Below are 24,621 nucleotides of genomic sequence, written 5' to 3' on the forward strand. Positions count from 1 at the left end.
AACATCATGAACACTGTGATCAAGTTTCCACCTGTTCCACTGGGAGTCTTTGGGATGTTTTGCAATTCCTACCTTTAAACTTTAAAGACTATGAAAGTGATTAAAAATGTGTCTAAGTGAGTGATAAAATATTTAAAACCAACTCCTTCACTTGATAGTATTCCAAGTCCAATTCTCCTTCCTTCTGTTTCGTAGCGAAGCACGCAATTACGCGTGCAAAACGTCAAGCAACTGTCTTTCTCCATGTATGTATGAGAGAATGTAAGAAACAGAGACTATGCTTTAATTACAAGGCACTTCTAAACCTTCAAAGGTTTTATTGCTAGCTTGGCATAAAGAAATGCTCCCACACAGTGGAGACATCTGGCGGAAAGCACGCAATGTCCATGTGCACCACCTGACAGTAATTTCCAGCAATGCTCAATGTCTCTTAGCTCAACATACCTCAAATGTTGTATAGCTATGCTCTTGTGACGACGTTTTTTCCAGTGTGCAGCAGCCTTTAGACAGCTGCAATAGTCTTTCGGTGTTTTCTTGAATTAAATAAAACCTCTGATCAAAATGCAAGACACAGGCTCTGCCCTGCCCCCTGGTGTGGTACACGTCACAATTCTGAAGAATGAGAACATATAACGTTACAGAAGCTAGACTGCTTAGATTCTAATTTATTTTTAATTTTTTTTAGATTTTCATGACTACTAAAATTCAGAATCATCCCTATTAGTGATTCAGTTCCTTCCTCTGTTTTGTTCTATCTTTTAAAAAGGCAGGGCATCAAAGCATTCATTCCTCCATGCTCGGAGGAAAGGAGACAGCCGTAGGGTCTGGACCAGAGATCAGATGCCATGCCAGCTTTTTCTCTTACTCAGGATGTCTTCATGCACAACCCTTCTGTATAATATTCCCTTCAGTAATGGTGCACTGCTGCTTACCCACCAATTAAAGAGATAAAAGGGCTATCAAAATGGCCACCAGCTCTACCGTGTCTGTAAAGTAAATGTTAAAAGTGCCAAGCACAAGTGTGCAAGATGCTACCCTTGTCCAATGCTAAAAGGCAGAACTATGGCTAAACCATAAAGATTACCTATTTACAATAAAGACAGGTATTAATTATTTATCATTTATATTATGGAGTTCTCTATTCTTTAAGGTTGACAAGCTATGTTATACACTTAAAAGTTTCTCTAGACCAAATTAAGAAACATGTCAGTAGAAACAGGCATTTACCCATTTGGCACACAACTGTATGACTCTCTGTAGTTGCCATGACAATGTATCAAGAAATATGGTGATAGTATTGCAGTGTGTTCACAGATCACAGATGCGGAATAAACCTCTGTGTTTTAAAGAAAAACTATGAATATGGATTGGAATTATTTGATTCTGCATTTAAAATGAGATTAGCAGGTCCTGAATGGAGGCAATTGTTGTTATATTGTGTGAGATGAACATGTTTAGGATAGAGGTACATTACTATGCAAAAGTCAGACACCACCCTTCATTTATTTAATCACAGTCAAAGTGGCCATTAAGCAGAAGTTAGGGAAGAAAAAAAGACATATTATGAAGAAAATTACACAGAAGCCTCAACAAAATATAATGTGATTTTTTCAGTATTTAGTGTCTACACTCTTCATTTTTGTTACAGCTTCCATTCGTTCCAAAAGACTACTTCTTTCAGTTTTTCACAGAAATATGCAAGGATATATTTCCACACCTCCAAAGTTCAGTCTTAGAGGATGGTTCCATTTTCTGCTTTTCACAATCCTAGTAATCACAACACATTCAAAGATGTTAAGGGCTGGATGCTGGAGTGGTCAGTCCACTGTTCTGAGAACACCAGTAGCTCTTTTTTGAATTTGCAATTTTTTTTCCTTTTTCCTCTGTTTCCTTTAACAACAACTTGACAGCTACACATCCTTTCAGACCCAAAATGCTGAGTTGTCTTCTCACACTGGAATGATGGACAGATCAGATCTGAAGCAAGACTGAAGCTTTATTGTCACCTCTCTCCCAAAGATGAAAGCTCTAAGCACTGATTATTGGATTGTAACAGTTTTGGTGGTCTACCAGTTATTAAACAATTGTTGTCTTCTTAATTACTAAACTACTGTTTATTTTCCCTAATGCAAGTGGATTATCATACATTTAACCTACTCTGAAATATCACCTGAAAAATGAACAACTTCATGACTTAAGATAATTAATGGCGTTTAGACTGGGAATTCAATAAAGACTTGGACAGCCTTTTTATAATAAAAATTAGGAAAGGTCAAAGGTCACTTTTAGCCTTACAAATATTATATGTTCCAGGTACAAAATACAGTTTACAGAAATAATGTCATAAAATCGGCCCTCTTATTGAACCAATTCTTTTTTTTTCCCACACTCAAATAAGTTACAAAAATTATTCCAGTGCCAGTCCAAGTGTTTTCCACAGCAGTCTTGCATTTTGAAGACTGTGTATTAGTAAAATGCAAAAATTAGTGCTGGGAAAACTGTAACAATAATGGTCCAATGGCCTGAACTGAAAGTCTAGCCCTAATAAGTCACGTTTTATGTAGCCTGATGATTCGTTAATGATCTGACTAATAGCCCAATCGGAATAGAATACATCCATTTATACAGCTCAGTCGTAATAGACTAGTCCGCTTGAAGCCATTCCGAATAGAATTTCTATCCGATTGAACAAGATGGGTAGCCCTCTAAATAATCAGTTAAACAGAAGAATGATAGCTATGTAAAAGCCTGTTTCTGATTCCCCACCGGAAAGTTTAAGTACGTTCTGTGCATGGGCATATGCGTCATAGCAAAGGTTTATGCCGTTCAACATGATGAGCCAGAAACCTGTCTGCAGAGGAAACAGTTAGCAGGATGGTAAAACTGTATTTTACCGCTACTTTACTACTGTACTGCACACTTTCATCCAGAGGTTTCATTTAATCGGTAGTGGGACTAGCATCCAGCATATGTGTCTCAGAATTTTGCAGGACATGATGTCTCCCTCTCAACCCTTATTTAATATACACTTACGTGATGCTCGTTGTCATGGTAACGTCTACACTAAGTGGTACTCTACGTATGTGCATAATTTTGGATCTGACTGCATGTGTGCATGTAAAGGGAGATTTTCATCAGATTGTTGAGGAGCATGTGCATATAAACACCTAGGTCCTAATTTATAACTGGAATAAGTTCAGTTGATACAGGGAAAATCTTTGCATGTAAACATAGCCAGTGTCACGGTAGGGATATACAGGAAGCGCTAAAATGTTATGCTAATTAGTCACAAATCTCTGAAACATTGATGCTTACTGTAGTGAGTACAGACAGAGAGCATCAGAACTGACCTGAACTAACTTCATGTGCGATATCCAGCCCAGGAAGAGCTGGACGCAGACAATCAAGGAGCTCCAGAGGGGGTATGTGTGTGTATAGAGAGAATGAAGCAGAAAGAACACATTGAAAGAAGTACACTCTGCAGTATGGATGAGTAGGCCTGGAAAGAACACTGAGCTCTCAGTGATGGACAATTCTCTTGCAGCTTGGAATTCACACAAGGTCTTGCTTCATTTTCTACTTGCCAAAGTCATCAGCAACACCCTATATATCCCCGAAGCATTCAAGAAAAAAAATGACCAGATGTTTCTGGCACATAGTACATGCATCAGTGGTACCCTGATTACAACATAAACAGGGCAAATCCTTTAGGTTCTCAGGCTAACTTGCACAATTTAGTAAGATTATACCATTTGCTCAGTTAGCTCGCTATTTGATGTGATCCAATGGCGGAGCAGTGATTTTAATCCTGATTCCAGAGGCCCCTTGCTTGGTACGTTTTAGTGTTTTTCCTGCTGTAATACTCCCACTTCAACTGAGTAAGGGATTGTTCTGTAGCTAATGAGTTGGATCAGGTGTGTTGGATCAGGGATAACACTAAAATGTGCAGTGCTGTGGGCCTCTAGGACCAGGGTTGAGAACTGTTATTTTAGAGGAATGTACATATCTTTGTGTATGTCATCATACCATTGATGTTATTTATATAGAGCAATGGCCAGGTAAGCAATTCACATCCTTACTCAGAATTACTCAAGAGATGACGCTGCCTCTAAGTAAGCAGCCAAAATCAATAATTGACAAATTACAACCGTTTAATGCCCTGCAAAGTACCATCTCAAGAGTGAGAGAGAAAGACAGCGAAAGGAATGAAAGGGAATCACCGAACATATAATTTAATCCTTACTAAACACAGCTGTGGAGTCTGACATAAGTGTACATATCAATAGAGAAATGACAACCCTCTTGCCTTTAATAGCCAGTAAAACTCTTAGAGCTTTGCATTATACTTACTGAAATGGTGCTCCAACAAGGCTTGATCAGTCAATGACACTCAGCCTGTAGTGCTAATAATACCAGTGCTGAGTACAGATCAAAAATGGGTGATGCTGTTTGGCTGGCAGCTGGCTGGCTCCAATACACAGTGCATTGTTAAGCACTGGGACAATAATGTAAATCTTTTAAAATTCCCTATATTCTGTATTTGTTACAATGTTAAAAAGTGTTGTTCAAAGTTAAAGAGACAAGGGTCTACTACTTAGAAAAAGAAGAGATAACAGTCTTTGCAAAAACAGGGAGAAGGATGACCAACCATAAGCCTCCCTGTCAAGAACAAATGCAAACATTTCTCAGTTCGAAACACAGAGAAGGTGAGACCACTAGGCATCAAACACAGAAAAGCATGAAACTTGCAAATGACCACAAGTCATTTAATTTAGACAGTGAGCCCTCTTTCCAAGAAACAAATCTCAGAACACATCTTTTGCTAGAGACAGCGAGAACAGTTTGATCCCTCAAGGCTCTGCAAGTTAAAATGTAACCCATATGCTGTTTTGACTATTGCCATAGACTGCACAATAAACCATATATGAGATGAAGCATAAAACTGAGCTTTGTGTGTGTGTGTGCTACACTAATTAACATTATGGTCTAAAACAAGCTTTTCACTCTCTTTTATGCATTTTTCCACCCCCTCAATAATTAATGCTGTCTACTAAAACATTTTCTAGGGAAAACACTTGAGTATAGCACAGACCCAAACCTTACTAAGACAAAATCTATAGCAGAAGTGCACAGCTCTGGTCCTGGCGGGCCCAGCACAGTTTGATGACCTCCTTGCTCAAACACACTTGATTCAACTCATCTGTTAATTGCCAGGTTTAGTAGGTATAGGTATAGACACTATGTCGCACACTTAGGTTGGAGTACAATTAGAATATAAAACTTAAACAGTCTATGTGTGTTGTTAGGTGAAGCAGGATTACCCCTAGCAACTAGCAAAGAACAAAACTTACTACTATAAGGTTTTTTAACTTTGCCACTGCTATACATTCTCATGTTCCATACAGCAGCTAGCCTACTCATCAGTCAGTCCTATCAGTCCTATAACTATCCCTCTCATATATATATATAGCCAGGAAATACCTGATGAAAGCCAAACCCTGACTGGAGAAGTTCAGGAATCAGATACTCCACAGAGGGCAGTGGCGCAACAAAGACATCAAAATAGGACAGAAAATCCAAATTAACTCACTGTGGAGCTCTGCAAAAGGTTTCTTAAAGGGTGTTGGGACAGTTAAGTACACCATGACTCCCAATGAAGCAATGATGGCGAGGCACCTTGCCTGCATTTAATGAGCCAATTTGTATTGGCCAGTCACTGCTCTCTCCCTCAACTTGGGAGTAGAATATACAGTACTTGGAGGCCAGACACTTGGAGATGCCTCAGTGGCTACTGTAACTTCCACCCTGCCAGCTTAAACCTCAGAACAAGCACTATGAATATTCACTCCACTGGAAAGCAGCTGATGAAAGTCTCAGTGCTAATCTTACTTTCACTGCTAATACCATCATCTGCGGAGACACTTTATTTTGAGCGGTCCTTTTTAGATGAAACAAACACTTAATGGACTCTCAGTAACATGTCAAAAACGTATGAAGGTTAGGATTAAGTTTTGGGTTGAGGCTAAGGTTAGGGTTAGGATTAGGCCCAGGGTTAGGGTTAGGTTTTGGGTAAGGTCGGGTAAGGTTACCTGACAGGTGATTAAACAGCAAAATATAAAAACACAGACATGGCTTATGCAGGGAAGAGTCCGTAAGAGTCCATATTAAAATGTTCATTATTGTGACTTATTTGATATTATTGTTACTGATGTCCTGAACTGATCTAGCGAATCCAGATCAGAGCCGATCTAAGCACATTTTAACCGATCAGCGAATCAGCAAAATAAAACCTGACCCAATTCTGATCCTGTACTGCTGAATGTAGTGTCTAAGATAGTTGTCAGTGTCGGGTAGATATTCATTGACCTAGCAGAACCAAAGCCAAGCTGTTATGTCTGTTCCCCAAAACAAACAAAATTTCTGAAGAACTCAGAAAATCTGTTCTAGCAACATGTTCAATATGAAACTTGTCCAGCCAATTTGCAATCACAGCACCTTTGATCTAAACTAGGACTGCTGAATGTCAGATCCCCCACATCTAAAGCCATCATTGTAAACAAAATTATTACTGATCAGAGTTTTATGCTCTATGTCTCACAGAAACTTGGATTAGACTGGAAAAATATGGAGATTCAAGTGAGGCTAACCTATCAGGCTACGGTCGTGTACGCAGACCTCGTTTAAAGATGAAAGACATGCAAACATTTGTAACTGCATGACAAAACTTCTCATTTACAATTACAGAGTGGTTTGCAGCTCATTTTAGAATGGGGTCACTATTTCTCTTACCATACGCCTAAGAAGAAAAAAGATCCGAAGAAGACGGTCAGAGAAGCTCAGGTGTATTGTTATACAGAGGTCATAAGATGTGAAATATGTTAACTTGTGGCCAAATGCAGAAGACAGGTTTCGTTACTGTAGCATTGTGGTCTATATACATGTTTTTTGCATCCTACTTACGTTACTGACATAGAGGTGCCATAAATGGGTACAACTTGCAGCAGTGAAGTGTGCACTGAGAAGGTGACAAAGAAATTGAAACGTCTGCAGTGTGGAACTTTTGTTGAAAAATGAAGCCCTACAGAATCTGCAGAGGCAATGTTTGAACTATTTGCTCCCATATAACATGGGCAAGTGCACCTTACTGCAAGTGTAATACCACTAAGAACACGTACAAAATACACAACCACTAAGTTTTCCCCTGTAACTGTTGTCCGTGGTTAAAATTAAACGACTGTGGAAAAGTTCTGCTAAACCGGCTGCGCCGTGTGCTCTGGTTTAAAATTTGTCATTAGCAGTAACACAATTAAAACTGAAAGAACAAAGCAGGCTACTGTGTGTGCATTAGACCAGTTTGTATGGCTATATTCATATAAATTACCCACAAAGAATCAAAAAGATATCAGTTAAGTGTGTATGTGATTATGCTTCAGCATTTAAAAGTAACTTAGACAAACCATCAGCTCAGTTAACCAAATTGAATCATAAATCAGTACTAGGTAGGCAGTAAAATTTCTGTAAAATTGCCCTAAAAATTTAGTAAACAAACCCGTGGTGTCATTTTATGATCACACTAAAAAGAAAGTAAATTTACTCTGGTATTATTTGGCAGTATAGCACATCTTATGCAAATTGGCTACATTATCTATGAAAATATAAACATCAACATTGGCCGAAACTCAGCATGGAAGTAAATTCTCCAAATAAGTGACTAAAAAAAACAGTGTGAGGATCAAGTGTTGTTCCTTGTCTTGCACCACTAGTGATGTATTAAAGAGCAGGTGAAAACTAACATTAAAAAATTTGAAATCACTTCACTCAAACTAACGACACAATCACTGTTGTCTGCAAACAGCAGATGTTACCTGATGGAAAATGCTCATTGACTGGCCAGTTGTCAACCTGTAGTGTAGCATTTCCTCCATTCCTAGTGAAGCGTACCAAGTGATACTTCCCATCATTCACTGCTGTGGTGGTCTCTTTGACAGTGATGTCCACTGTGCCAATGTTAAACGTCACGCCTACTTTGCCTTCCTCCTGGAACACACACAAACAAAAACATTATGCTTGAGAAGTGCACACACATAATTGCAAATTGCATCACTCTTTGAACTTTGCACAACAGAAGGTCACTTTTAAAAACGTTTCCAGAGAAGCTATAAATTGGACCAAAAGAAAATTCTGTAGAAGCTAAGCCTGCTGCATTATGTAAACTAATTTGATAAAAATGAACAGCCAGCATGAATGTGGGAAATTCAAGTAGAAAAGACTAATGCACTTCAAACTGTGCCATTACAAATGGAAAGATAGGTACTTCGCCAAAGAGGAGCAAGTGCAAGATCTATGTCTTGGCATCACCATAGTTCACATTACTTTCATGGCCCTTCAGTATGGGTGTTCACGGGCATGCGCACACTAAAAAAGGAAACGATTTTAAGATGGACTGATGGTTGATCCCTGGTGATGCTACAGCCATCCATGGCTGGGAGTCAAAGAGAGCACAACTGGCCTTGTTCCCTCTGAGTGGGTGGGATGGCCCCCCCTCTCCCCCGCATCACTCAGCACGATGCTAGTCCGTGCAGGTGTCTGTTAGCTTATGTAACAGAACTGGCGGTTGGCGCTTTCCTCCGAGCGTGTTCAGCTGTCCAGTGAAGTTGCGTTAGCGTCAGTTCGAAAAGATTCGGTGGCTCACTTCACAGGACTCGGATGAAGCCTGCGCTAGGCTAGTGGGTGGAATTTACTAAATTGGGGGAAAATAGGGAAAAATCAAAAAAAAAAAAATGGAATGACAATGTATCCCCCATCCGTCACTTTGTTTATTTAAAATCCTCACTATATGACAAATATTGTTGATTGTTCATCTCCTCCACATTATTGCCAAGCTCTAAATGACTGGTGCTGGGAATACTGTAAGAAATTCAGGGTCATTTGATTTACAAATACAAGGCACACTTTGAAAAATGCACAAAACAAGTTAAGTTTTTCACATATATTATTGTGGCAGTACTTCTGTTTTAAAGGTCAAAAATCTTCGTAGTGTGCATTCATACGGCCTCTGTTATGCACCACAGTCTACTCTAGGAGTCCATGAATTACCTTTACGGCGTCGCTCGAGGTGGCTGCCTGTTCCAGTAGCTCTGTGTCTGTGTCTTCTGTTTTGTTTTTTTTTGTAAATAGCATCTTTTTATCCACTTCCTTTCTTTTCTGGATATTGAGGCCTGGTCTAAAGTTGTTATACAACTTTTTAAAACCTTTAATTGACTTTTTAATGGATTATTTAACGGAACTTTCAGACTACGACTGCACTGCGTGCCCTTGCTTTGTCTACATGAGGAATCGGCTGATCGCGCTGAGGAAGCCAGCGGCTTTGTTTACATCGCAGCAGCCGGTGATTCCAGTGGAGCTGAAACTGTGTGCAGAGCAACTGTGTGGAATTCTTCAGCACATCTTTAATCTGAGCTGCAGCCTGAAGAGAGTCCCAGTTATGTGGAAAACAACCTGTGTGGTTCCTGTCCCTAAGAAAAGGCAGCCGACAGCACTGAATGATTATCGACCGGTTGCACTGACATCCCACTTAATGAAGACACCTGAAAGGCTGATGCTAGCTCATCTAAGATCTCTGGTCAGAACAGCTCTCGATCCTCTGCAGTTTGCATACCAGGATGGCATTGGAGTGGATGATGCAGTTATCTACCTGCTGGACAGAACATACTCTCACCTGGACACATCAGGCAGCACTGTGAGGATCATGTTCTTCAATTTCTCCAGTGCATTCAACACCATACAGTCTGTGCTGAAGCTACGGTTGATGCAGGTGGATGAATCTATCATCTCTTGGATAATGGACTATCTGATTGGATGACCCCAGTATGTGCGACTGCAGGGCTGTGTCTCAGACATGGCTGTATGCAGTGTTGGGGCACTCCAGGGGACTGTGTTAGCTCCATTCCTGTTCAACATGTACACTTCTGATTTAAGGTACAACACAGAGTCGGGTCATCTACAGAAATTCTCTGATGACACGGCCATTGTGTGGTGCATGAGGAATGAACAGGAGGAGGAATAGAGGAAGCTGGTGAAGGACTTTGTTGACTGGTGTAAGCTGAACCAGCTGCAGCTAAACATCAGTAAGACTAAGGAGATGGTGCTGGACTTTAGGAAGTCCAAACCTGTCTTATCACCAGTCACCATTGATAGAGTTGATGTGGAGGTGGTTGGGACCTACAAATATCTGGGTGTGCACTTGGACAACAAGCTGCACTGGAGCTGTAACACTCTCGCGGTGTACAAGAGAGGCCAAAGCCGTCTCTACTTCCTGAGGAGGCTGAGGTCTTTTGGTGTGTGTACAAAGCTCCTTTGGACATTCTACCAGTCTGCTGTAGCGAGTGCTTTATTCTGTGCTGTTGTGTTCTGGGGCAGCAGCATTAACAAAAGTGCTCTGAACAAAATAAACAAACTTTTTAGGAAGGCTGGCTCTGTTGTAGGAGTCAAGCTGGACTCTTTGGAGGTTGTGGCAGAACAGAGGACGCTCAACAAGCTGTTAGCCATATTGGACAACACCTCACACCCCCTGCATGCTACACTGGATAAACAAAGAAGCACATTCAGTACAGACTGTTACAGCTGCGCTGTGTTAAAGAGCGCCAAGTAAGATCTTTCTTACCCATTGCTATAAGGCTCTACAACCAGTCTCCTTACTGCAGAGATGGTACTGATCTCCTGCTGTCTGAACTGTGCTGAACCTCATCACTGTATCTCCTCTCCGATTAATATACACTGTGCAATATATCATAACTGCTACTGTAATGACACTTTCACTATGCACTTTACACTGTAATATTGATGCAACTCCGAATTAGTTGTCTATACTATAATTAATGTCTATACTCATTGTGCTTTTAGACTACCTCATACCACATAGTGGTAGCTATCATGTAATTACAACAAATCTATCTCTATTGCCTGGTCTCAACAACAATTTCCAAGTCCAACTTTACACTGAGGCCGAGACAAAACTGAGTCCAAATGAGGTTGAGACCAAGACGACAGAGAGACTACACATCTATCATCTCGCAACTGGTCTTGAGACCAAGACCAGACTTCAGTACTACAACACTAGCTTACAGCAATGTTCTTGAATCACAATCAAGTAAGGTCTGGAGATGTCTCTTCTTCAGCACAGAGATCTTAAGCACAGGACAGGCATTGTTACACTTCTACTATGAGCTGGTGCAGCATCTACAACCACCGCAGAACCATGTGTAGATGAGACTCCTGTTTTACCAGCACGTGTCTGAGTGCAAATACTCCTTTTTGTGAAGTTACTGAGGATAGCCAGAGGGTTTAGTTGAACCCCCCTCAAAGAATAGCTTTTCTAAGCACCTCTCTTTTTTGTCACTTCTTTGTTTTGTGATCGATGTTTCCAATTACATTTTTTTGGCCTAGCACGCACCTGACAGAGGTGCACTTCATTGTCTTTTCAAAGCGGAAAAAAGCATATTGTGATAACAATAAGGGCCACTATCATAACATGAAAACAAGAACATTTCACATAGCTATGACACTGACATAAAACAGAATTACTATAAAAGCAGATTATTATTACAGATTATAATACAAAGTAAAATACAGATGAAAACATACTAATCTAGTACTGACCAAAGAACTTCAGCTATTTGTCTTGATACAAATTCCAAATGATGCATTTGAAGCTTATTGTTTATTTTCTCCAGACAGAAGAAGCAGCAGAGTGTTGCCAGCACATTGCCATTGGATGTGCCAGGATAAGTGAGAATGATAAAAGTAATCTGAAGTGCGGCAGGGGACCCTGCAGATAAAGAAGGGCTCGATCACTCTCACATGATGCGTTCACTGACACCACTAATAAGCTCCACAATCCAATTCCCACTTTCCAATCCATGTCTTCAACACAAAGACGGCCTCAGGCAGCAAATCTCTCCCTGATGTCCTTCACAGGGCCTCAAGACATGACCACAAAGCCTCAGGGATGACAATTACAAAAGTTTGCATCTCTTGCAGGTGGTGATCACAGCAAACAACAATAACCTACAAAGCTGCTGTTGTCAATATTCCAGGCTATGCAGAATGTTGCTGTAAAAGTTTTTTTTACCCTATTTAAATAGGGGAACCATGTTGTTGTAAGTAAGGTCTTAGAAGGACTGTCAAAGTTATTAACATGTTAAAAATTATAAATGCCACTAACACAAATGATCCTTTGAACCATTTGTAGTAGTGCAGGCCAGCTGCTCACACACTGTATGTTGCTTAGTAATTTGACTGATGACTGATGCTTAGATTCAACCAATTCAAACCAACGTTTCATGACCTACTTATTGTATTCTGAAAGGTCAGATGTTTAGGTGACACTAGGCTACAGCATGTCTGAAGTATGGAAGTGACTAAGTCTAACAAAAAAAAATGGATTTGTAGCACTTGCACAACTAGGTAGAAAAGTAGGACATTGTAACACCACTAACTTTCTTACATATTTGAAGGGACACCACCCTGACAAACAGAGTTCCTTACAGCAAAAGACATGAAATCACCACACACAAAATCAAAAATTGCAGCTATTAAGCCAGTTATCCAAAGGATTCCAGCAAAAGTAATGAAATTTATCACTTTAGACATTTAGCCGTTCTCTGGTGCATTAGCAGTAAGGTCTTGATGGCTGGTTGAGCATCTTAAGTCTCATTATTTTGTACCCAGCCAATTGTGCTTAGCAAACACCTTTATTTTTAATGTCTGAAGATGAATGAATAATTGAAAATTAAAATATCATAAAAATAAAAGCTACATTTATCTAAATTGCTAATCCAGGTGTATCTGTACTCAGTATCTACATGTTATAAAACGTGTATTGGCTTCAGCAGATAAGTAAATGGAAAAAAAATATTGGATATTGGCATTGACCCTGAACTCCCATATCAGCGCATCCATACAAATCGGAGCTCTTGGGAGTGAATATAGTTGTGGCGAAGAATCCAGTATCAAATGCACATTGATCTTTGGGTGTAGATTTACATAGCCCACCTAAATGAGCAGCTGACTAAATTTAGTGCTGTGGTTATACTGGAAGAAATGAGCTGGTAGGGGGAAACCAGACTTCACGGCTGCAATATTTAACCACATATTGGTTTGCATCATGTTGTTTTGATTCATTGTTTGAATCTTTCATTTCAAAATTTGAATAAGTTAATCTAAGAAACAAAAGTGGCCAATGTCAGTGACAATCTAGGAATTGTTATCCAGAAGCTCTAACCTATAGCATAACAGCCATATACATTAAGTGGGGAAAAAAAGAGTTCAAGGAACATACTGATGTCTTTTATAGGCACACAACCACTGTATTTATTTAGAATATGTAATATGTAAGTAGCTACTACAGAATAACATTTCCAAAGTCATTTCTTTACAGATCTATCACACAGGAAAAGTTATTACAGAAGCAGTCTAACTTGACAAAATGATCTAAATATAATACTAACTAGGATAAGCCCAGGTGGTGTCCTAACTTCTGTTTTAGGGTTGGCCTTGCGAAATGGAAAGTAAGTGGCAACCATCCTGTTACTAGCTCGAGGTTATTAAAACGTCCAGTTAATCATATTTTTTTTTTACAACAGCAGCTGTTAAGCTAACTATAACATATTAAGGTATTTATCTTTCAAAAGTATGTATATCATTAGTTGCTAGGTAACAGACATCACAGCTGATCATTGAATTTGAATAGTTTACGATGTCTTAATGTGAGACAAGATGTGGTAAGATACAATTCTTAAATTAAGAATTATTTCATTTATGTAATAAAAATTTGTGAAAGAAGCTTCTCATGCCTTTCAGATCCTAATTTAGGACTAAAAAGAGGAAGTTTCTGTATTATGGCCCCAAATGCACAAATATTCACTCCTTCAGGTACATGCGAGACCCATTTATTGCTTCCATCATTCAGATTTTGCATTTCACATTGTTTAAATGGAATTCCACTAGCATACATCTGACATTACAGCTAATAAGATTTGCTACTGTCAACTGATGTAGCGTAAAATGCTGTCATTTTTGTAGTGGAGTATTTTCTGTCTATCGTGACATTTTTGGGTGGTCTGACTGATGCAAACATAATAAAAAATATAATAAGATGTTCCTTTTTTCCTTTCACATCCGGTGCCCCTCTCTGTCTGGCATCCACATACGCCACATATGCTGCATGTCCCCTTTTTGGGACCTGATTATAACGGACCTTCTCACATCTGAGATTAAGGATAGTACAGGTTATTCATTCACACTAGTTCACAAAAACTGAATATGTCAAGTAGGGCCGAACTGAATAATTTAAATACTTCAGTATTCGTTTATTTCAGTATTCGCTTCATTATTTAGCATTCGGGACCTTTGTCTTTCGCTAACTCTTTAGTCCCCACCAGAATTTCCGAACCCTTATGCGGACTTCTGATAATTTTCAAAGTAAAGTGCTGTTTTCTTCTGTAATTTTTATGTTTTAATGTTCAGAGTTGTATACTAGAGGTAGGGCAGTGACGTTACACATCGGCTTGATTTCGGCCACAGAAAACACAGAAACAGCATTTTTACTGACATGTCAACTAGCATGGGATTCATTTAACCTGGGGGTTACTTCTATGCTTTGTTTTACAGTAAGTAAAAGCCATCAGAATCTTCAGAAACTGATGTGGGAGCGTGCAGTCTGTGAAAATTTAATGACATGGCGGATTCTAAAATCTCTGAGAAACACCAGTGAAAATGAAATTATCCCACCTCCTCATGTAAAACTCACCTTGTCCAAATAGTGCTTTAGAGGCTTATTTATCACTGTTTTAAACAAACACATTTGATCATAAAATCATCGTAACTTAACGATAGATAGATATTAGGTCATAAAAATTCATGTAATACCCAGGCTCAACACAGCCTCACTTCGCCCTAAGATTTCACAGTGTCACCCTTTTGGAGATAGCAGGCTATCTTAACAGTTTAGCTGATTACTATAAGACATGAATGGCCATAAATTTATACGAATTTATTTTCATGATGGAATTTGAACACTAAGTCAGCAGTGGAATATAAACTTGGCTCCATTCTGTTAACCAGCTTAACTGACTATGAAAACTCATCGCTAAATAAAACTGCTGTGACACGGGCCCTTTAAGGGTAGTATCGAGAATGAGTATTCAATAATTTGTTCAGAAAGTCGTTTAGTGAATATCTGAAGCCTGTAAAAAGCCCTAATGCCAAGTGGTTGGATGTCTCCTTTGTAATCCACAGCGCTTACTATAACAGCAGGACGTTTTTAAGCTCCAACTTGTGGCTATTTAAAAGCTTCTGCGGTGCACGTGTGTTTCATATGGCTTTGGGTTCATTAAACAGCAACCAAAAGGGAATACAGTGCAGTGCAAGTCCATTAAGAAGCATGCTAATGACATTGAAACAGGGTTGGCAAATTGAAAGTATTCGAACTGCACTGTACAAATTAAGCACACTAAGATTTCACATCATTTTTAATGTGGAAACGTCAAGGCACAGTTTCCAGTTTTCAGCATCAGACTTGTGAAAGCAGAGCAGATAACTATATTTTGGAGTTCAGTAAAAATTTAAACCTATGAATATGGCAGTACCATTCACAATCTATAGCAGCTGGGGGTTTGTTGTGCATAATGACTAGGAAATAATGTATTAAATACCACCAAGTCATTTAAGACATGCCACATTTACAAAAATGTACAATAGATAAATAAACGTGCTGTAATCAAAGCTAACAAACAGCTAGGTAAATGATAAATGGAGGAGTAACAAAAAAACAAGTTTTAACTTAATTTATGTACTGATTTCTGGAATTTATGGATACCTAGTAAATTATACTTTTTTTCAGCTCAAGCTGTAATTAATATTCAATTATATTTCTGATTTACTGGATAGGCTAGTAGTGACATTCATAATTCTGGTGGGTCTATAGCAGAATAAGGATTCCATACATTTCAATACATGTAACAGTCTTGTAAACAAAAGAAATGGGATTTTGGACATCCAGTTTTCTCTTTGGGATGGCTGACAGAATGTTTCAGGACAGTTCTGGGACAGTTCTGAAAAAAAGTTAGTATGGATTCAACACTGGCTTATTATTCCCTCTTTAAATTCCATACATATTACTGACTATATTACTTTTATTTTGCTATTGGCTGTAAATTTGTATCACCTGCACTATCAACAAAGGTGTGTCACCACATCAACAGTCCTTCTTGGTCAGTTTATACCAGAGCCAAATGTGAGGTATATTTTTGGCAGGTGGCCATCTCTGTGTTTTGTAAAAGTGTTTTCAGTAACTGAGTTAAGTCTTACTGTGATGTCCGATGCATTGACAAAGCATTAAGAAGACAAACTGTCAGGCCAGAATGAGTCCATATTCAAAACACAACTAAGGATTTATCCACTGAGAAGACCATTATTAAAACAGAGATCAATGCATACTTTAAAAACCAGCGAGGAAGTTTCTGGTTTCCCAGTGCCATGAACTGCTAATCCATAGTAAGGTACTGACTATACCACCTACTGTAACAAATGTGTCTAAAGTATTATAAACTGTGATGAAGCTGTTATTAAATGTAAACGCCTACTTGTAATTAAACATGAATGCTAATGAACATCAAAAGCTCTGGACAAATTTTGGGATATGAATAGAAATACATCTGAAACACTGGAGCACCCCATGCTGTGAGACATCATAAAGCTGCTTTTAATACAGTAAGACCCTTATCATCTGGCTCTCTCTTGCAGAGGCTGTGTAGCTGGCCTTCTATGATGGTTGCTGGTTAAGATAGATTGAGGATCTCTCAAATGAATGTGGGTGGTGGGGTAGTGTTGAAAAGCTAATATGGCAGGATAAATAGCAAAGCAAATCTAGGTTATCTGCTTCCTCCTTCAAACAGTATTAAGGCCATATCACTGAGTGGCCTAGTTCTTTGGTAGACTGGACTTTTCATAACCAAGCCTTTGTAGAATCTTCACTTGCATATTTTAAATAGATTTTTATGCCTGGAGAGGGAAAACTGTACAGTAGAAAAGCAATGCATTATGACCTTGAGTTTCAAAATAGCCCCAAATAATATGTGTGTGTAAAAACAGAACACTGCTTCACCAGTCTTTTTGTTCTTCATCCCGGGAACCTTCAGTAAAGCAGCACTTGATGACCTTAAAGCACAGTTTGAAACATATTCTGCCAGGCATTCACTATTTTATATCTAATACTTAATGGCCATTTTGAGTGGAAATATATATATATATATATATATATATATATATATATATATATATATATATATACACACACGGGACGAAGAACAAAAAGACTGGTGAGCAGTGTTCTGTTTTTACGCACCAAAAATCTGGAACTCTTTACCAATTAATATTCGTCAGGCGTTACTAGTTTTAAAAATCAGCTGAAAATGTTTTATTTAGCTTAGCATTCTAGTTTTTGCTCCATTCTGTTCCTCTTTTTTTATTTCAAATCTTATTTTTATTCATGTTATTGTTCTTATTTTTCATGTTTATTATACTTTATTTTCTATACATTTTCATATTTAATGCTTATTATTATAATTTTTTACTAAATAAGCATTTCATTGTTTTATCTTGCTAATTGTTTTTATTTTGCTATTTACTGTTTTACAGAGATGATTTTAATGTTTTATTTAATTTCACTGTGAAGCACTTTGAGCTGCATTTTCATGTATGAAAGGTGCTTTTAAAAATAAAGGTATTATTGTTATTATTATTATTATTATTATAGGCCATGCTCCAATAGTATCACCCCAGGCATGACATCCTTTGAAGCTCAATGGATATTTGCATGGTTCATTTTGAAAAATTATGTCTAAGGCATTTCTTTTGAAGTCCAATTCAAAATGAGAGGGCTTAATCTCTTAATTAAGGTCCCAATTCAGAATGAGGGCTAATAAAAGTTACTCTAGTGTTATTCAAAATTTGAAAATGGGTCAAATTGTACAACAAAACCCTTGATTGGGGTTTCTCGATTAAAATGAAGAGAAACTAATTTAAATGATCTGAAAGAGTTATCATACACTATACTAAAAAGCAGAAAATCTTAGAATTACACAGGAATGTGAAACTGGACCTGGAGATTTGCAAATACATGAGAAAATGAGACTTGGGATGAAAGAAACAACAACTGCTTTTTAGGCATCTGCAGGGCAGATGCATTTCAGTTTCTGCTGGCACAGTCACACACCTTATGCAGCACTAATGGAAAGATTAACGCAGGAAACAAAAACGCATGCATCTAGTTCATAGTGCCAATCCTGAACTTGCCGTTAAGAGGCACTGTCTCCCAAGTAGTGGAAGCACTTTACTCTCAAATTCTATAAGAATAATTGGTGTAGGAAGCTAATGCCCTGGTGCGGGAGGCTAATACGAATCCTAGCTCATGAATGTTAGGTTGGTCACAGAGGATTAGAAAAGATAAAGACAAAAAATTAATAGGCACATTTTGCTCTGAACTTGAATTCTCAACATTTTAAGTGAACATGCTGCACATCCATAAATAAAAAACAAAAAATCAGAACATAGATTTGAAGAAATACTAGTTTTCCAATAGTCAGTGAAGGTATTGTGGCTTTAAATGTACAGGAGACACTTTACTTTAGGGCTTCCTTTAGTTAATAGATCAATTGACCAGAAAAACACTGTAAGTCTGGCAAATTAAAAATCCTGTTGAAGTCCAGTATGATAATAACAAGTGAATACAAAACAGTTCCATAAATGTAAGAATATATGCTGAAGGAAATAATAGAAAAAGTAACCAATAACTGCATTTGACTGCAGAGAAAAATAAAATATTTATTATGATAAATTATAATCTAACATTGCGCTTCGTTAGCAAATTATAATCTAACATTGCGCTTCGTTTAGGCTATTTGACACAATGCGTTGTTCAACAGGTACTGACTATTGGGCTTGTTTAGTTTCATCACTGTCTACTTTGACAAAGACACCATATGTTAGCCTCAGAAGCTCTGCCCACATGCATACAGAATGCCATTCAGTAGGTTTTATTAGTCTGACAGGAAACACACTATTGCCTGCTTCACCCACCACAATGACTAGAAGCTTTTAAGACATATAAGGGTATAAGTCACTGGATTGAAAAAGTCTGTGAAATTCACAGCATTTTATTCTTTAAAACTTTTAAGCGAGATATCCTAGCGTGTTTGCCGATGCTCATATCAGTTTTTTTTCCCATGGGTCTGTTTTTGTTGGTTTTTGTATCAGTATCAACTGCCTGCAGCTACACATCAGACGAATACAATAGCCTGTGGTTGGTTATACTGCATGTCAGCCAAGTCGTCCATTCCTGCCAAAGTATGCGGTTCTTGGCCACAGTAAGCTATGAAACACACCAGCCGTGGCTTGTGAGAGCATATGACTGGCAAGTAAATATGCCAATCATAACCCATTGTTTTTGCCTGACATGTAGGGACAGCCAAAGGTTAAAAAGGTGCAAGAACAAAAACTGACCCATGAAAAAACAAAGTGGCAGACAAGTGGTAAACATAATCATTCCTAGTCATACAGCGCTAGTGAGCAGTGTGGTGTGTAATGCTGATCTGAGGTTGTGCTATGAAAGGAGAGAACACATCTGGCTGTTGACATGATCAAACCTTGGCAGGAAAAGAGGCCATGACCCCTGTGATCGATACACATATCCAATTATTTCAACTGTCTTTTGGATGTTCTTTATATAGCAAGTTGTCTTGGTCTTACAGGAAATGATACGTAAGCAGTTAACATCAGAAATTTGAAACCTTTTTGTACACTGATTTTTGTTTAGCAAGACAAAAACTGGTCAAGCATTGTCGGATTACTAACTGACATTCAGTAATGTCAAGGAAGCATACATTTCTCTATAGCAACTCTGGTGCTAGCAAGCTCAGAATTTTAGACTTTAATAATATTGAACTTCTGTGACTGACATAAAAATTCAAGTCTTTTTCTTTTGAAGAAGAAGGACTGTAGCCTCTTTATAAATCTTTGTAAAATACACTGGAAGAATTTTACAGCACATTATCAATGATTAAGACCTCTCAGTCAAATACAAGGTCTATTCTCATGTCATTGTTCAATAGACTGCTAGCACTTAGACGTACCTTTAGAAACAAGTGCAATCCGGATAGCCTGTGGTAGAGTGTATGTTATGATTTTTTGCTAACAAAGAAAATGAAACTTAGTTAAAGCTCTCACAAAATTCACTGCACTGGATCAGACACTATACTTCAACACAGCACATCTAAACTATCATTAGAAGAATAAATGGCTGGGCTGATATGAAAATTGTGATAGATAGAGATTTTAAGAAACTAAAAATCCTGATAACTGATATCAGTACCAATATGGATGGGGCTTCCTATAATTTGTTTGCTTTATGTTAATTGCCTCTTATTTTTCATCATTTGTGTTTTACTAAGGGGTGTAATGATACATTCAAACCATAATTTGATCTGATTCACAATATTAGGTTCACAATTCAATATTCTCACAATATTTTGAAACAATCAGAATGAAGAAAAATGATTAATCATGTTGCACAACTAACAACACTAGAGTGGGCACACTAGAGAGAACTGTTGATTGATACTAATGGGATGGAGACAGAGGTTTTTTGACTTTATTCATAGGTTCCTTACAACATGAGCCATAATTTTGCATAATTTTGTCAGGAATTTTGCAGATAATAAAAAGTTGTGTATATCGGTGGAGCACAAACTAAACTGCACTTCAGACATTTATGTTCAAATTCATAGAAATATCCATTTTTAAAAAAGTATGTTAAAGTGTTAATCAAGCACAAAATACTGAAATCCATTTTCTGCTGTCTGCAAGTGCTTCACTTTTTTTCAGTGAAAGACATCTTTCTGTTCTAGCCAAATTGAACACATTACATGTTTGGGAGGAGCCAGTCTTCCACTCCGTGTCTTATAGTGAGAACAGATAAGAAATTTGTCATCTCAGTGGATTTATTTTCTAGTGCTGAACTTTATCACGTCAACAACTGCTTTCTATGTAAGTGCTAATCTTTTAATTTAGACATTTTCTTTCAAGTGATTGCTAGGTTAAAGATAAATGAATGTATGAATTTACGGAGAGAATCAAACATAGTGGCGTCCACCATGGGTCACACTGCTGTGGGGAGCTTAGAGGGTGTGGAAATGCAAGGTGGCTCTCGGAATGGAACACTCTCCGGGTGTAAAAAGGAAATTTGTTGGTGATATCACTGCCTGCTGTTATCAGTGAAGCAGTGGGTTTATTTGTAGTGAACTGTTTATCTACCATCCCGTGTTGTGTCCTCCTGTGTTCTCCCCTCCCTGTGCTGGGCTGGGCATTTCTAGTCTTTGTAAAGACTCACTGTTGAAGTGAGTGTTTCAATAAAGAGAACTTGCCCATATGCCCATATTGTTTGCATTAACTTTACAGACTATTTAAGAGACAACAGGGTCCACATAAAGCATAAGTACCAGGTCTACTCATTTTAAAGTTCCAGTTTCTTTTTTTTTTACAGTCTGTTTTCTTTTTTTCTCAGGCTCTGTACAACTCCATATTTGTTTCTTTCAATCTTTAACACACATCTACACAAGCACACACACACCCCAACCATAAAACACACTCTGTGCTGAGATCCTCAGACTAGCAATGAAGTGCAGAAAACAAGCCTATCCCCTGAGGAAAGGTTGTCCAAGAACAAAAATTCTCACTTTCCTTACCCTAATTCATGAAATACACAACAAGGAGGCTGGCCAGGGCCTACGCCTTAGGGGAACACATAATTACAGCGCATTATTTGTCTAACTCTTCCCTTTCCTCTGCCTTGCTCACTCTTTCCTGTATGGCTCTGAACATGTACACAAGCTCTTATAATTTCAGCAGCTGTCAGCCTTCAGTGGTTTCACTGACAGCCATGGTTCTCTTGGGTCTTCACATGATGTTTGGAATGTCAACACTGAAGCTTGTGACAAAGCCATGGAAAGTGCCAGTTCTTCATTCTGAGACAGTATGAAGAGTGTTATCTACAGCTGTGTTTTCCAATCCTGGCCCTGGACTACCCATGTACTGTACATTTAAATGTTTTCCCTACTCCTGTCCTTGACTCAGTGCATCACATTATTAAAATTCCCTTTATGAGGTTAAAATGTTTGTGTCAGGGTTAACTCCAAGTGAAAAATGAAGAAAATGATGTTAAAATTCAATGTCATGATATTTTCCACATATATACAGTATCATGGTGTCAGATGATACAATAATCTGTGTGAATAAACTTGATGAACCCATGCTTGAGTACTGCTGTTCTATGGTAAAATAAAGTTTACAAGCCTGATATAGTATGCTTGGATTTGACTGTTTTGAACCAAAGGGAATCCTTACATAATACTGTAAATGTTGACCAGACAGAAATCACATTTCCAAAAAGGACTTTTTTAGTTTTGATGTATTTTGAACTGTATATAATTTTGTATTACAAACTATCAAAAGAAACTAAAGAAGCTGGCAAATAAGACATGTTGCAGTTAACTAGAATTTATGAAAAGCGTTCCAACTAAACAGTTCTGACACGTAATATCTACACCACAGTTAGTGGTGTCTATAGACCAGAGATGTCCAGTCCTGGTCCCGGAGATCTAACATACATGGCTCTAATATTCAGACACCCCTTAAGGCCTTTGTTACCTGGACCAGCTGTGTTACATTTGAGCTAAACTCATCAGGCTGGTAGATCTTCTGGACCAGGCTTTGGGGCACCACAGGATCAGAGTCAGAATAAATTTGAAAAAAAAAGAAGAAATAGAAACAGAATGACTAAAGAGTGGACCAAAAAGAGCTATACAGAAAAATTCAGGGAACCCAAACTCTACAATAAGTATGTGTGTTTTATGTAATATTTCACTCAAACAGTGCCACATAACCTTTAGAAATGTTTCCACTTCCTTTGTTGCTGTTGCACTGAAATGCCTAGGCAGAAAGAGCCTTCATCATATTTTATTTATTAAACATATTTATTTCATTAATTTATTTAGCTAAACAATAAAATTACCTTTTATGTTAGCTATCTAAATCGCAGGGTTAAGTCCGGTTGCAAGCTGACTAGTGCAGTAAACATGCTAATGAGTGTAGTCTTCTATACGAGCCTATTTGTCCACTTGTTCCGAATATTGTCTAAACCGCAGCGGTTTTCACTTGCAATTGCCTTCCAGCACTGGTAAAAGTTGTGTAATTTAAAAAGCAGACGCGTGCAGAGAATTGCAATGAGGAATCAGAACGTGTCACATAACTTCTAAGTTCTAGTAGGACAGAAATTTCTAAAAATAATTGACAGACAATGCCCAATGATATCCAGGACTGAAAACCAAGCAATTTACTTAACAACCTAATAACAGCCAAATAACACAATAACTATTAGCTTAAGTAGGGATGGTGGCACCCATGGTGACCTATCAAGTCCCCATTGCCCAGCTCCCCAAAAAAGGCCACCAATACCAGTATAGACATTATATTGGCCTGTACTACGAACACTGACCTATAGTTTACAGCTATGAAGAATGACATTTTGACAAAAATGTCCTGTAGTTTTAACACAGTACTACACAATTCCTCATCTAGATGTTTTTGAAACACAATTAAACAGCAAAATCCATATGGGAACAGCGTTCAAACCCATCTAATGCAAACTGAGAAAAAGAACAGTAGCAGTTTAAAGCATCATGCTTGCAATGTTTGGCTCTAACCCAACAGAGTAATTCAACAAACAAGGTGCTACATTTTAACATGTACCACCCCTCCCCTTTTTCTGATTTCTCTGACCACCACTGGCATGAAAACAAATAAATACTCTCTGGACTCCCAATCCACTACAAAAGCTCTGTTAGACTGTATAAATCATCCACCTCCCGAAAGCCTTGACACAGAAGAGAGAGACAAATAAAGAGAGAGAGAGCGAACGAGCAAGAGGGAGAGTGAGAGAAATCTCATCTCTGTTCCTGATGGGCTAGGAGATGTGTTCAGCATCAGATGGAATGCACAATTTAACTGAAAACCACTTTCACGTTCATCTTCCTGTTCAAACTTCTCAGTCAGTGTCTGCTTGTTGTGATTTCAATTACCTCCAACTACACATATTTTTTCTGTTCCCACTTCTAAATTCAAGTGGAGATTGTCAGACAATCTAGGTCATTGTGCCATCTAAGTACTTTTACTTACTTATTTATGTATGTATTTATGGACAGACATTTTTACCCAGTTTTCTCCGTAGTTAGTTTTGGGTGATGCCACTTGCTAGCTAGGTCTCGCACCATCAGACTATGTTACCAAGTTGGAAGGGGTGAAGGCTGGCATAAGCTTCCTCTGAGATGAGTGAAGCCAGACACTTGTTTTTAAACTGCCACTTACGCAATGTCACTGGACAGCTTAACACATTTGAAGGGGAAGCATCTACTGCTCTGGGAAGGCTTTACACTAGATGTTGGAATATTGCTGTGAGGATTTGACTGCATTCAGCCACAACAGCATTACTAAGGTCAGGTACTGATGTTG

General features: G+C 38.3%; 1 protein-coding gene across 2 annotated transcripts in view; it reads right to left on the minus strand.

Moving 5' to 3' along the window:
* The window catches only part of nrxn3b (neurexin 3b), a 308,570-nt gene that overhangs the window by 34,172 nt on the left and 249,777 nt on the right, over window positions 1-24,621 (minus strand). For both annotated transcript variants that reach the window (XM_036582439.1, XM_036582438.1), the window contains one exon: window positions 7,866-8,037. In XM_036582439.1, the coding sequence (XP_036438332.1) occupies window positions 7,866-8,037 (172 nt within the window). The remainder of the gene's footprint in view (window positions 1-7,865; window positions 8,038-24,621) is intronic.

Source organism: Colossoma macropomum, unplaced genomic scaffold (genome assembly GCF_904425465.1).
Source record: "Colossoma macropomum unplaced genomic scaffold, Colossoma_macropomum, whole genome shotgun sequence".
Classification (NCBI taxonomy): domain Eukaryota; kingdom Metazoa; phylum Chordata; class Actinopteri; order Characiformes; family Serrasalmidae; genus Colossoma; species Colossoma macropomum.